Raw genomic sequence first — 12,898 nt, 5'->3', positions numbered from 1 at the left:
ATGTGGACAATGCCCCAATTAATCTATCATCTGATGTGACGCTGCCTCCAGAAGCTCCTGCAACTTCACAAGCAGTTTTGTAGCTCACTCATAGTAAATATAGAAATTTAAAATTTCCAGATATGTTACAACAGGCAGAATTAATTAAACTAAACCAGAAGGAGTTATCCCAGAAGCACAGAGAGTTATAGAAAAAGGGACCCCTGATAATAAAAGGAAAAGAAAGATTCCCCCAACAGTTATGACTAAGTTTGGTCTAGCTTACGTTATAGGGAATAGATGGTGGTTTCCCACAAAATATAAAGTTAGTGACATCACATTTCCTGAGCTGACTGATGAACCATTGCCTTATACAGGAGTTTATAAAGATAAAAATAGATGGATTAATGTAAAAGGAAAAAGTATCTTGGTACTCATTAGATTTTATGCAAAGATTAGGTAGATCTAGACCATTATGGTGTTTATTATCAAAATAACAATAAGATAGTTTAAAATAACAATTAGAAATTTTTTTGGGGGGGGTCTGGTCATGGGGCCTGAACTCTGGGCCTGGGCGCTGTCCCTCAGCTCTTCAGCTCAAGGTAGCGCTCCACCACTTGAGCCACAGCACCACTTCCAGCTTTTTTCTTTTTGCTTATATGGTGCTGAGGAATTGAACCCAGGGCCTCAGGCATGCAAGGCAAGCGCTCTACCACTGAGCCAACTTCCCAGCCCCACAATTAGAAATTTTTGTGAACAAATATTGGGATTAAAATCATAGGAAACAGAGAATGCTTGACTCAACCTGGAAGTGGTTTTTAGGATGGTTTCAAAGGGACTTGAAAATATGGAAAAAATAAAAAGTATAAGTACAGCCCTGTCTTAGGTTTGTTAATTATTAAACATAAAAAGGCTGAATAGATGATGCATTGTATTAAACAATATACTAGACTTGTTTCACACCACTTAGCTCAAACAGTTGGTGGGATAGTCATCAATTTTCTTTTTTTTTTTTTGTCGGTCGTGGGGCTTGAACTCTGGGCCTGGGCGCTGTCCCTCAGCTCTTCAGCTCAAGGTGAGCGCTCTACCACTTGAGCTACAGCGCCACTTCCGGTTTTCTGGTGGTTTATTAGAGATAGGAGTCTCACAGTCTCTCCTGCCCGGGCTGGCTTTAAACCGCGATCCTCAGATCTCAGCCTCCTGAGTAGCTAGGATTACAGGCGTGAGCCACCAGCGTCCGGCAAACAAATTTTTTTTTTTTTTTTTGGTCGGTCGTGGGGCTTGAACTCTGGGCCTGGGCGCTGTCCCTCAGCTCTTCAGCTCAAGGCAAGCGCTCTACCACTTGAGCTACAGCGCCACTTCCGGTCATCAATTTTCATGTAACCCATTAATGCTTTACTTTTCATAAAGTTGATTATGTGCTTAACTAAACAAAGAATCTATGTCACAATCACACACTGTATAAAAATGTTAATTCTCAATAAAGATACACTCAGATGCAACTCTTTTGAGTCTAGGTCTGTATGTCACTTCACTGACTCCTTGCCCACCTATCCCGAGATTCCTGTCCCGTCGGTGCCAGTGCTCTGGCCGAGCTGGTCCGTCACATTGTCTTACTTTCCTGCCAAGGTTGGCTTTGGGCCACAATCCTGATTTCAGCCATCTGAGTAGCTAGGATTATAGGCATGAGCCACTAGCACCTGACTGCTATTGCTTCTTTAGACAGGGAATATTGGACAAAAGTATTATTACCTTTATCTGGTCTCTATCTCCAGAAGGTAAGCCATCTTTGTCTTAGTTTTAATTCCTTCTTCAAAGGCTTAAGGGGCAAGAGGTCACAAAAAGAAAAAGAAGTGTGTGTATGTGTGTGTGTGTGTGTGAGAGAGAGACAGAGAGAGAGACAGAGAGAGAGACAGAGAGATGAACATTCCCTAACAGCCTCAAAGGAAATGGGCTTTTCCTATTCTTTGTAAGCAAGCACAATGACTTATTAGGTGCCCTTTGAGGATCTCTTCTTTTGGAGCATAAGCAGAAAAGGCCGGAAGTGGTGCTTTGGCTCAAGTGGTAGAGTGCTAGCCTTGGGCTGAAGAGCTCAGGGATAGTGGCCAGGCCCACAACTGACCCCCCCCCCCAAAATGCAAAATAAGATCAGTATGGCCTTAGCTACTCCTAAGGCTGAGCCAGGAGAACTTCCTAGGCTTGGGGGTTGAAGACAACAACATAACACTCTCAAAATAACTAAGCCAAACAAAACAAAGGTGAACATGACATGCAAATGCCTTTGCCCACCTCTACCCAGGAGACAAAAGTCCCCAGGTTAATAATTCCTACCTTCCCTTCTTCCCCACACCTCTGGTGCTGACAGCTCCAAGTATCCTTTGTAGTGTTTGCTTGATTCCTCAGTTTTTACTTGCTGAGGATCGAACCCACAGCCTTGTGCCTGCTTAGCGACAGCTCCACTGAACTACACCCCGGCCTCCTGCCTGCTTCTTTCTTCCTTAAATACTAACGCCCATCCACTTTTGAGCACCCGGCAATACACGTTTGTTCCTAATGTAGCAATGTTTCTGTTACCTCTCAGAAAAGGAACCCCTGGAGCTGGGGGAGTTTCAAGTTCTGAACACAGAGAAAGTCACATAGGAGGTTCTGAAACTACTGGAACCTTCTATCTAAAAGCAAGTTTGGGGGTCTGGGAAGGTGGCTCAGTGATAGAGCGCTTGCCTTGCGTGCATGAGGCCCTGGGTTCGATTCCTCAGCACCACATAAGCAGGGGAAAAAGCCGGAAGAGGCGCTATGGCTCAAGTGGTAGAGCGCTAGCCTTGAGCTGAAGAGCTGAGGGACAGCGCCCAGGCCCAGAGTTCAGGCCCCGCCACCGGACCCAAAAATGTCAGTTTCTAGCCCCTCACACTAAACCAGACACTCTAAGCCCTGGCTCTGGCTCCTTTTCCTCTTCAAAACAATCCCCTGAGTTTACGCCACCTGAGGAACGCAGCGGTCAGAAAACCCACTCCTGCCTAAAACGGCGCGCACGGTAGGCGCACAGCCAATGACGACTTCCGGGCGCGGTCTTGGACGGCGGAAACCCCTCACTCGCGTCCCGCGGTCCCCACTTACCGCCCCGCCCCTCAGCCCGGATTCATCGTCTCGCGAGGCTCACGCGAGGACCGGGCGCGCCAGAAGCGGAAGTCGAGGGCGCTGTATTTGGAGCGGCGGGACTACATTTCCCAGAGTTCCCCCGCGCCGCTACCTGGCCCAGTGGGCGCCCGCGTCCTGAAGATGCTTGTGGCGGTCCTGCCGACCTCGGAGCCTCGGTGTCCACCTGGGCGACCCCCGAGGGTTGTGATTCCGCAGTCGCCTAAATGCGCCGATGGCACACGTCAGGAACGAGGTTCTCAGGAGAGTGAGATCTAAAGGTCGTGGTTCAGGGCCAGCCTGAGCAGGAAAGTGTGAGTCTTTTTCTTTTCGTGAAACACTTATCTCCAATTAAACAAGCCAGGGGTGGAGCTGTGGTTTAAGTGGCAGAGCGCCATCCTTGAGCGAAAAAGCTCAGGGTCAGCGCCCGGGCCCTGAGTTCAAGTCCCTGGATTGTCGTGCGTGTACACACACACACACACACACACTCAAGACACACGAAGTCGTGCCTTTTACCAAAGCACAGCTTTATATTCAAAGCCACGGCCACCTTTAATAGATGCTCTGGTACACAGGTGTGCGTTGGGGTCCGGCTGATGACACTTGGGGAGGCCAGTAGGCTCCCCACCACCCCAGGGCTCAGCACTCATCATCTTTGGAATCCTTCTGGGCCCGCCTGCGGACCTTCAGGCACCCCGGGCTGGTCAGCTGTACTGGGGAGGCAGGGGCCAAGTTCACCCAGCCTGGCCCCCGGGGCAGCTGGTGGCTCTCGTTGAGTCTGATGACGCGATAGTTCTCGTAGTGGACGTTGTGGGTGATGTCTTTCAGGTCCTGGAGGTGAGACCTGGCCCAAGGGAGTCAGGTCAGCCCCAGGCCATGGTGACTCCCAAGGGATTCCATCTCCCCCCCCCACCCCCCACCACACACACACACACACACATACACACACCACAGTGTCTCACCGGATGAGCAGGTCTCTCAGGAGAAGAAACTCGCAATGTGCTATGTTCTCCACTGAAAGACATGGGCCCAGCATGGCTTTGCAAGCTGCTATGTCTTCAGGACACACTGAGTAGCCACCGCTGTATGCTTCAGCACCATCTCTCTCACTATCCTATGGTCTGTCATTCCTTGGTTCATTCATTCATTCATTCATACCTAAGGGCCTAGTAAAATGACTTCCACAATTGGTGCTGAACCAGGGCCTGCCATCTTTAGGTCATTCTACATATATTACAACAGTTATTATACTTGGGATTGTGTGTGTGCACGTGAGCATGCATACACACACGTGTGCATGTGTGTATACCAGTACTGGGGCTTGTTCTCAGGACCTTGTGCTCTCACGTGGCTTTTTCGCTGAAGGCTGACACTCTACCACTTGAGACACACCTCCACTTCTGGATTTTTTTTTTCCAGGTTAGTTGGGAGATAAAAGTTTTGCAGACTTTCCTGCCCAGCCTGGCTTTGCACTTCAATCCTCATGTCTCAGCCTCTTGAGTAACTTGGATTACAGGTATAAACCATTAGCTCCCAGATTACACATGCATTTATCTTCCTTCCTTCCTTCCTTCCTTCCTTTCTTTTTCTTTCTTTTTTGCCAGTGTTGGGGCTTGCACTGTCCCTGACCTTCCAGCTTTTATTGTGTATGTGGTACTGAGGAATCATCAACCCAGGGCTTCATGCATACTAGGCAAGCACTCTACCACGAAGCTACATTCCAAGCCCACATGTGTATTTCTTATGAGGATAATAAAACGGAAGCCAAGAAGGCCCTGACAATTCCTTCTCCCTCACTTTCTAGCCTTAGGTCAGTAAGGCCTTGTGTTCCCTAAGCTAGTATCCCTCACCCCAATTTCCTTCATTATTTTTCTCCCTCTTGTTATTGTCTCCCTAGCTCTTTGAGGACAGAGACCTTGTTAACTCTGCTCTTATTGTGTCCACTCAGTAGGTGGACATTGTAAGACCAGGCACACAGTAGGGCCACAATCAGTGTTAGCAGGCCGGCAAGCACCTTCCCATGTGTGGGGTGGAGGGGATTGTGTGAGACGGTAGCTCTGCTCCTTCTGGCCCACTCTGTGAAGTTTTGACTTTAGAGTCATTGTCACACACAGCTTACAATAGGGAAACTGGAGCCTAATCAGCGAATTTCCTGGAAGGATGCCCTTTCTGTGGACCTAATGGTCCAGGGCCACTTGAGGGCTTGAGGATGCCACAGATTTCCCCCCCCCCCCACGGTCCCCACACTGACCTTCGATAATGCCCCACTTGGTCTTCCGTCCCAGGACGCACCTCCCATTCACCAGGTGCTCTTGGTCAGCCCCTACTACAGCAAAGGGGATCTGCTCCTAGGGGGAAGAAAGCAAGCTTAGGACCCCATGAAGAGAGAGCAGGGGGTGGCAGATGACAAAGTTATAGAGTGCAAAGACACCAGATACCCCCTACACTTCTCTCCTGTAAAACAGGGAAACTAGGGGCTGGGAAGGTGGCTCAGTGGTAGAGCGCTTGCCTTGCATGCCTGAGGCCCTGGGTTCCATTCCTCAGCACCACATAAGCAAAAAGAAAAAAGCTGGAAGTAGTGCTGTGGCTCAAGTGGTAGAGCACTAGCCTTGAGCTGAAGAGCTGAGGGACAGCGCCCAGGCCCAGAGTTCAGGCCCCATGACCGGACCCAAAAAAAAAAAAACAGGGAAACTAGCAGTACCAGCATACCAGCATATAGCTTGGTGAACATCTGTGAAGTGGGTTAGCAGCTTCAGCCCTGGGAACTGTATCTTGTTAATAATCACATAAATGATATACTAATCATATTAATGATATAATCTTTTTTGTTGTGTATGCCAGTACTGGGACTTGAACTCAGGGCCTGGGTATTGTCCTTAGCTTTTAAGCTCAAGGCTGGCACTCTACCACTTTTGGTGGGGGGTTTTTGGTGGTTAATTGGAAAAAGCCTCATGGACTTTACTGCCCAGGATAATCTCCAACCATGATCCTCAGATCTCAGTCTCCTGAGTAGGTAGGATTGTATGCATGAGCCACTGGTACCTGGCTTCAGTGATATAATCTCGGCCTGGGAGTATAGAGTATTTAACGTGCAAAGTTCAGGACACATAGAACAAAAAAAAAAGTACAAATGTGTACATGAAATACATATTTATAGTGGGGCATGGTGGCTTATCCCTGTAATTCTAGCTACTTAGGAGGCAGAGATAAAAAGGATTAAAGCTCCATGCATGCCAGCCCAGGTAAAAAGTTAATGAGACCCAGTCACATCCAATAAAAACTAGGCATAGTAGTATACGTATGTCAACCCAGCTTCAAGAAAAGTGTTAACAGGAGTCCTGAGTTCAAAATCCAGTACTGCCTAAAAAGAAATCAAACACAAACACTTGTGTATGTTACATATTTGTAAGGTACGTGTGTGTGTGTGTGTGTGTGTGTGTGTGTGTGTGTGTCTTGCGAACACCAAAACCTCTTACGTCTGAAACAGACAGTAATTATCGAGTTTTAAAATAGGTAATTTTGTTTGTTTTTTTTTTTTTTTTTGTCGGTCGTGGGGCTTGAACTCTGGGCCTGGGCGCTGTCCCTCAGCTCTTCAGCTCAAGGCGAGTGCTCTACCACTTGAGCTACAGCGCCACTTCCGGTTTTCTGGTGGTTTATTGGAGATAGGAGTCTCACGGTCTCTCCTGCGCGGGCTGGCTTTGAACCGCGATCCTCAGATCTCAGCCTCCTGAGTAGCTAGGATTACAGGCGTGAGCCACCAGCGCCCGGCTAAAATAGGTAATTTTGTAAAGTGGAAATTGTAGCTTACAGCTCATATTCAAATCAGATACATCACTTGTTTTCCTTGTTTTTTGGGTACTGGACATAGACCCACAGTCTCTTGTTTGCTCAGCAGGCACCCTGCCAGTGAGCTACATTCCTGACCTCATTAAGTTTGTTTGTTTGCTAGGTGACAGTGGTTCACACCTGTAATCCTAGCTACTCAAGAGACTGGGATCTGAGGATTGCAGTTTGAGGCCAGTCTAAGCAGGAACGTCCAGGAGATGCTTATCTTCAATTAACTACCAAAAGACCAGAAGTGGAGCTGTGGCTCAAGTAGTAAAGCACCAGCCTTGAGCAAAAAAACAGTTCAAGAACAGCAGCTAGGCCCGGAGTTCAAGCTCCAGGACCAGCACAGGAAAAAAGGAAAAAAAAAAAGTTTGTTATGATGTTGGGGATGAAGCTCAGGGTTCCCATAACCTTATTTTCTCTCCGCTGTATCTGACTTCCAACCACAATAGCAGAGCTGAGTAACTTTACCCAACACTGTCTGGCCCACAGAGTCGAAAATATTTACCATCTTTTTTTTTTTTTTAATTGTCTCAGCCCTATAATCATTTTTTGACTTTGAGCCAGAAGCAGAAATCCAAATCTATATATTCCAAAGTTCTGTTGTAAGGGTTTGTTGTGATTTCCAAGAGTTAATTTTTGGTGGAAATGGAATGATGATGTTAGCAGTAAGTACTGCTGCCAACCCCTAATGAGCCCTTAATGAGTGCTTGTATCTAGGTGGTTTTCTGAGACATTTATCAGTGTCCATTTTTGGAGTCTCCTGAGTTCTGCCCAGGCTGGGGCCAGGCTCCCCTGAGACCCACCTGCTTCCAGGCAGAAAGTAGAAAAATAGTGGAAGGGCAAGCTCTTGAATGTTGATCTTTCCCAAGAAATTGTGTTCATTGCTCCAGTGGGGTCGGGTAGAGGGTGGGAGAGGAGTGTGGGGAGGAGAGAAACTGGGTCCTAAATAGGGCAGATGTTTGGTTTGCGCACTGCTCAAAAGCAAGAGGCTGCAGGTTCCCATCTGTGAAGAAAACACTGCCCATTTTTTTTCTTTTTGCGCTGGTCCTGGAGTTTGAACTCAAGGCCTGGAAGCTTTTTCCTACTCAAAGCCTACACTCTATCACTTGAACCACAGCTCTGCTTCTGGCTTTTGGCTGGTTAAATTGGAGATAAGTCTCATAGCTGGCTTTGAATGGTGATCCTCAGGCTTCAGCCTCCTGAGTAGCTAGGACTACAGGGCTGGGCCATCAGTGATGCCCTTTTCTCTAATCCAAGTAAAATCACAGCATTGAGGTCTGGGGACCGTGGCTAGGAATTCAGGTTGTTCTAAGAAAATGATGTAAAACTTTCTTTTCCTTTGTCTTCCCTTTCTCTCTCCGCCCCTTCCTCCTTCCCGGCCTCTCCCCGACCCCCACCCTCCCCACCCCCAACCCCGGCTTCTTACTCTTATCTTGCCATTAAGGATGCTGTCATTAATGTCTTCATCAAAACACTTCTGCGGGTACACCTCAATGCAGTGAGTTTTCAGGTTTTGCTGGATCTGGGGACCAGACGCACAGGTGACCTCAGCCTGCACTGTCCACCCTGCCCCTCTGCCAACATTGACTCCAGCCCCACTTCCAGCGCCCAGATCACCCTGCTCCTGAAGGCCTCTCGCTCCTCAATGGTCAGGCTGTCCGCCCGGGCGATCACAGGCACCACGTTCACAGTCCGGCACAGCCGCCGCAGGAACTCAATATCCAGGGGTCGCAGGCTGTCCGGGCAGGACAGTGCCGGTGGTGGTGGCAGCGCGGCGGTGTCTGAATGAGGAGGGGAGCCAGCCCAAAGCCTGCCCCCGGGGCCCCTCCTCCTTGTCTCTGCCCCATGCAGGCGCCCCCACCCGGGCTGGTCCGGCTGTCTCACCAGTGGCCAGTGGGTGGCACGAAGTACACGCAGCAGTGGACGCGGGTGTCGGGGATGTGACGCTGGCGGGTGATGAGGAGTTCCTCCTGCAGGTACTGCTCGTACTGCTGGTTGATGTAGCCCAGGACCGGGTCCCAGCTGGGGCGAGGGACCTCCCCTCAGGACCAGCCACCCTCCTGGCCCTTCCCCCCCCACACACACACACACATAGACCCCTCTGCTTTTGCTCAAGGCTAGTACTCTACCACTTGAGCCACAACAACACTTCCGTTTTTCTCTGTGTATGTGGTACTGAGGAATCGAACCCAGGGCCTCATGCATGCTAGGCAAGCACTCTATCGAACCCAGGGCTCACACATGCAAGGCAAGCACTCTACCACTGAGCCACCTTCCCAGCCTGTCCCTTGGCTTTTCTACTCAAGGCTAGCGCTCTACCACTTGAACCACAGCTCCATGTCCAGCTTTTTGCTGCTTAATTGGAGATAAGAATTTCAAGGATCTTCCTGACAAGGTTGGCTTTGAATCATGACCCTTAGATCTCAGGCTCCTGAGTAGCTGGGATTACAGACATGAGCCACAGCCAGCCAGTGAGTTACCACCTTCTGTGATCCACAGAGAGGGGAGATTCCCATCCATTGTGAGGGTGGGCTGAGTGCATCCATTGTATAGACAGGGAAACTGAGGCCTCTCCAAGGCTGGTGTCTCCCAGAGGTTAGAGGGGCATAGGCAGGAGAGGGGCAGCATGGGTCAGCCCCCAACCCTCACCCACCATTTGTCATTGTTGATCTGGTCTCCAAAGCCGGGCGTGTCGGTCACGGTCAGCTTCAGTTTCAAGCCCTTCTCCTCGATAACTATGGAAGGAGAGGAAGGGGAGAGTAGGGCTGGGGCAGGGGTGGGGTGGGGTGGGACAGTGGGAGGCAGGGCAGGGCTCACTCACCATGGCTTACAGAGTGCAGCTCCAGTGTCTGTGGTGTGGGCACTTCCAGGCTTGGCATAGCCGATTTCCATACCTTGGACTTGAACAGTGTGTTCACCATGGTGGATTTGCCCAACCCGCTCTGCCCTGGAGTGACCAGCGGGCATGTGTGTGGTTAAGGCAAGCCCTCTCAAACTCATCTCGCTAAACTCGTGTCTAAGAATCATGAGGATCTAATCCCAGCTACTTGGGAGACCGAGTTAGGAAGATCACGGCCCAAGGCTTGCCTCAGAGGAAAGCCAAGACCTTATTCAAAGAAATAGCAAAACCCAAAAGGCTGGAGGCCTGGCTCAAGTGGTAGAGCGCCTGCCTAGCCAGTGTGAGTCCTACATTCAATCCCAAGTATCACATAGACAAAAAAGATGTTCCACACCATGTTTCCCCTCCCTTTTCTTTATGGACTTAAAAATTACCTAACAGCCAGGTGCCTGTAATCCTAGCTACTTAAGAGGCTGATACCTGAGGATCGCAAGTTGAAGGTAGTAGGAGAGATTCCTATCTCCAATAAATTAACCAAAAAGCCAGAAATAGAGCTGTGACTGAAGTGGTAGAGTGCCACCCTTGAGCAAAAAGAAGCTTTAGGACAGGTCCTGAGCTCAAGACCCAGGACCAATGCTCAAACAAATAATTAAAAACATATAACATAAAATTAAAGATGTCTAATTTAAGATTCGCCATGTTAAAGAGCACAACAAAGCAGCATTAAGTACGTACGTAACGTTGGGTAAGAAGGACCTGTACCTGGTTTCAGATTATTTTCATCATCTCAAGAGGAAACCATAGACCCAGCTAGTGGTGCATTCCGGTAATCGCAGCATTCAAGCTGGGATAGGAGGATCAAGAGTTCAAGGGCAGCCTGGTCTCAAGTGAATGTTACAAGTTCAACACAGCTGCAGCACCAGTAACGGAGGCTGGGAGTCACCCCTGTCCCCTCCCGCCTGGCCTCTTGGCTGAGATAATTGCTTTACAGACTATTTTCTGTCTAATGATTCAATAGTTCCCCATTTTCTATTTTGTGGGGGGGAGGGGATGCCGTGGGTCCTGGGCTCCGTCCCTGAGCTTTTTTCTCAAGGCTAGCACTCTACCACTGGAGCCACAGTGCCACTCCCAGCTTTATGGTCATCCATTAAGAGTCTCAGGCAGAGGCTTTACTGTCCCTGGTGGGCTGGCTTTGCACTTCGATCCTCAGATCTCAGTCTCCTAGCAGTTGGGATGATAGGCGTGAGCCACTGGTGCTGGGCCACATTTTTAGTTTGAATACACCTATGAGATCCTTGGCACCTGCGGAGACCGTGTGGGAGGGGCCAGACCACGGCATTTTGTCCATCGGCTCCCCTACCCTACCCTTCCTGCTCTCACTCACCCACCACCATGATGTTGAACTCAAACCCAGTCTTCATGGCCTTGATCTTCAGCTGGTCCAGCACGGCCTCGATGCCCACAGGACCAAACATCTCGAAGGGTGGGGTCCTGGGGCTGGAGGGCCGGGAGGAACAGGGGGAGGGGGACTGCCTCAGGGTGTCCATGTGGCAAGGGACATAGTCACGCCTGTCCATGGCGAGGAGTGGCCGAAGGTCGGTGTCACGGGGGCTCAGCGGGGCTCCCCAGAGACTCCACACTACTATTCCCACTGGTCTGCTACTTCAGTTCCCCGGTCCAAGAGCAAGGTCGGGGAGACCAAACCCCCATGCAGAGAAGGTCCAGACAGGCAACCCTCTTGAAAGGCTCAGACAAACCTGGAGGGGTAGAGGACTTGCAACTAGATTTTAGTTCTTGGGGGGGGGACCCTAAAGGGAGGGAGAAAGGATCCTGGGGAGAGGCTCAGGAGTAAGTGTCCTTCCCCCCCCCACTTTCTCCCTTGGGACAGGGACACACACACACACACACACACACACACACAGCTGGGCAGAGAGAGTGAGAGACAGAAAGGCAGAGGCCCAGCCTGTAACAAGCTCAGAAGATGGCCTCTGACAAAAAGACAGGGAGCCTCTTGTGGCACCTGGTGGCTGAGTCCCTGTGGAACCGCTGGCAGGCCCTGGTGTGCAGAGAGGGGGAGGGGCGGCTGGCAGTTAGCCACAGAACCTGAGCTCCCTCCTCCTCCTTGTGACCCCCTTCCCCCCCCCCCCCCCCGCCACATACCCAGGCAGGTGGGAGCTGGCTTGGGGCCAGAGCTGATCCTTAGGCCTTCAACAACTCTCCCCTTTCCCCTTTGACCATGATCATACGGGGTTCTTCATTTAGAGGCGGAGGCCAGGCTTCCGGAGCCATCCCCTCCATCAGAGCTGCCAGCTAGTGGCTCCTGTCAGAGGGGAGCACCAAGCCTAAATCCACACCCCTTAGCCTCCCCTGCCAGGGAAAGCTGGACGGGGGTCCACAGTCCAAAAGCATACTCATGCATTTTTCTTCCATCCATCCATCCATCCATCCATCCATCCATCCATCCATCCATCCATCCATCCATCCTTGGCACCATTGTGTTAAGTTGTGGCATTCATCCAGGGCAAGATGGCTTACTCCTGTAACCGTAGCTATTAGGGAAGGGAGGATGATAGTTCAAGACCAGACTGGGCAGAAAATGTATCTGAACAACAAAAATGCTGGGCACGGTGGTGTGTACCTGACATCGGCTGCATAGGAGGCATAAGCAGAAGTGGTTTGGTCCGAGGCTAATGCTGGACAAAAATGTGAGACTCTTCCTGAAAAGTAACTAATGGAAAAAGGGCTGGAAGTGTGGCTCAAGTAGTAGAGCACCTGCCTAGCAAGCATGAGGGTCTGAGTTCAAAAGTCCTAGTACTGCCAAAGAAGGGGGGGGGGTAAGGGGGAGGAGTTGGGCACTGGTGGCTCACGCCTATAATCCTAGCTACTCAGATCTGAGAATCTCAGTTCAAAGACAGCCTGGGCAGGAAAGTCTGTGAGACTCATCTCCAGCTAACCACCAGAAAGCCAGAAGTGGTGCTATGACTCAAAGTGGTAGAGCACTAGCCTTGAGCAAAAGAGCTCAGAGACAGCGCCCAGGCCCTGAGTTCAAGCCCCACAACTGACAAAAAGAAAAACCAAGAGATAGATGTAGAAAATAACTCTCTCCCTCCTCCTATT

At 50.1% G+C, this 12,898-nt stretch overlaps 2 protein-coding genes across 4 annotated transcripts in view; both read right to left on the bottom strand.

Annotated features, from left to right (window-relative positions):
* The window catches only part of LOC138814566 (ankyrin repeat and SAM domain-containing protein 3-like), a 34,633-nt gene extending 31,624 nt beyond the window's left edge, over positions 1 to 3,009 (bottom strand). Inside the window, exons 1-2 of one of the 2 annotated variants that reach the window (XM_070003558.1) lie at positions 2,311 to 3,009; positions 1,732 to 1,798 (exon numbers count right to left, since the gene is read on the bottom strand). The gene's annotated coding sequence lies outside the window, so the exon portion shown is untranslated. The remainder of the gene's footprint in view (positions 1 to 1,731; positions 1,799 to 2,310) is intronic. The other variant, XM_070003553.1, reaches the window with a different exon arrangement.
* Positions 3,010 to 3,625: 616 nt separating this feature from the next.
* Positions 3,626 to 11,863, bottom strand: LOC138814569 (septin-12). 2 transcript variants are annotated; one of them, XM_070003568.1, is made up of 10 exons: positions 11,802 to 11,863; positions 11,166 to 11,538; positions 9,764 to 9,889; positions 9,596 to 9,677; positions 8,827 to 8,964; positions 8,560 to 8,752; positions 8,369 to 8,464; positions 5,363 to 5,459; positions 4,074 to 4,125; positions 3,626 to 3,955 (listed from the first exon to the last, which is right to left on the bottom strand). In XM_070003568.1, the coding sequence occupies exons 2-10, from the start codon at positions 11,356 to 11,358 to the stop codon at positions 3,751 to 3,753; spliced, it is 1,182 nt and encodes a 393-aa protein (XP_069859669.1). In that variant the 5' UTR covers positions 11,359 to 11,538; positions 11,802 to 11,863; the 3' UTR covers positions 3,626 to 3,750. The 2 variants fall into 2 exon arrangements, with proteins under 2 accessions (XP_069859669.1, XP_069859670.1); XM_070003569.1 differs by having other exon boundaries at positions 8,560 to 8,677.
* Between the last annotated feature and the right edge of the window lie 1,035 nt (positions 11,864 to 12,898).

The sequence above is a fragment of the Dipodomys merriami genome, unplaced genomic scaffold, assembly GCF_024711535.1.
Source record: "Dipodomys merriami isolate MVZ:Mamm:240054 unplaced genomic scaffold, mDipMer1.0.p SCAF_60, whole genome shotgun sequence".
NCBI lineage: Eukaryota > Metazoa > Chordata > Mammalia > Rodentia > Heteromyidae > Dipodomys > Dipodomys merriami.
This window is presented reverse-complemented; position numbering and strand designations above follow the sequence as displayed.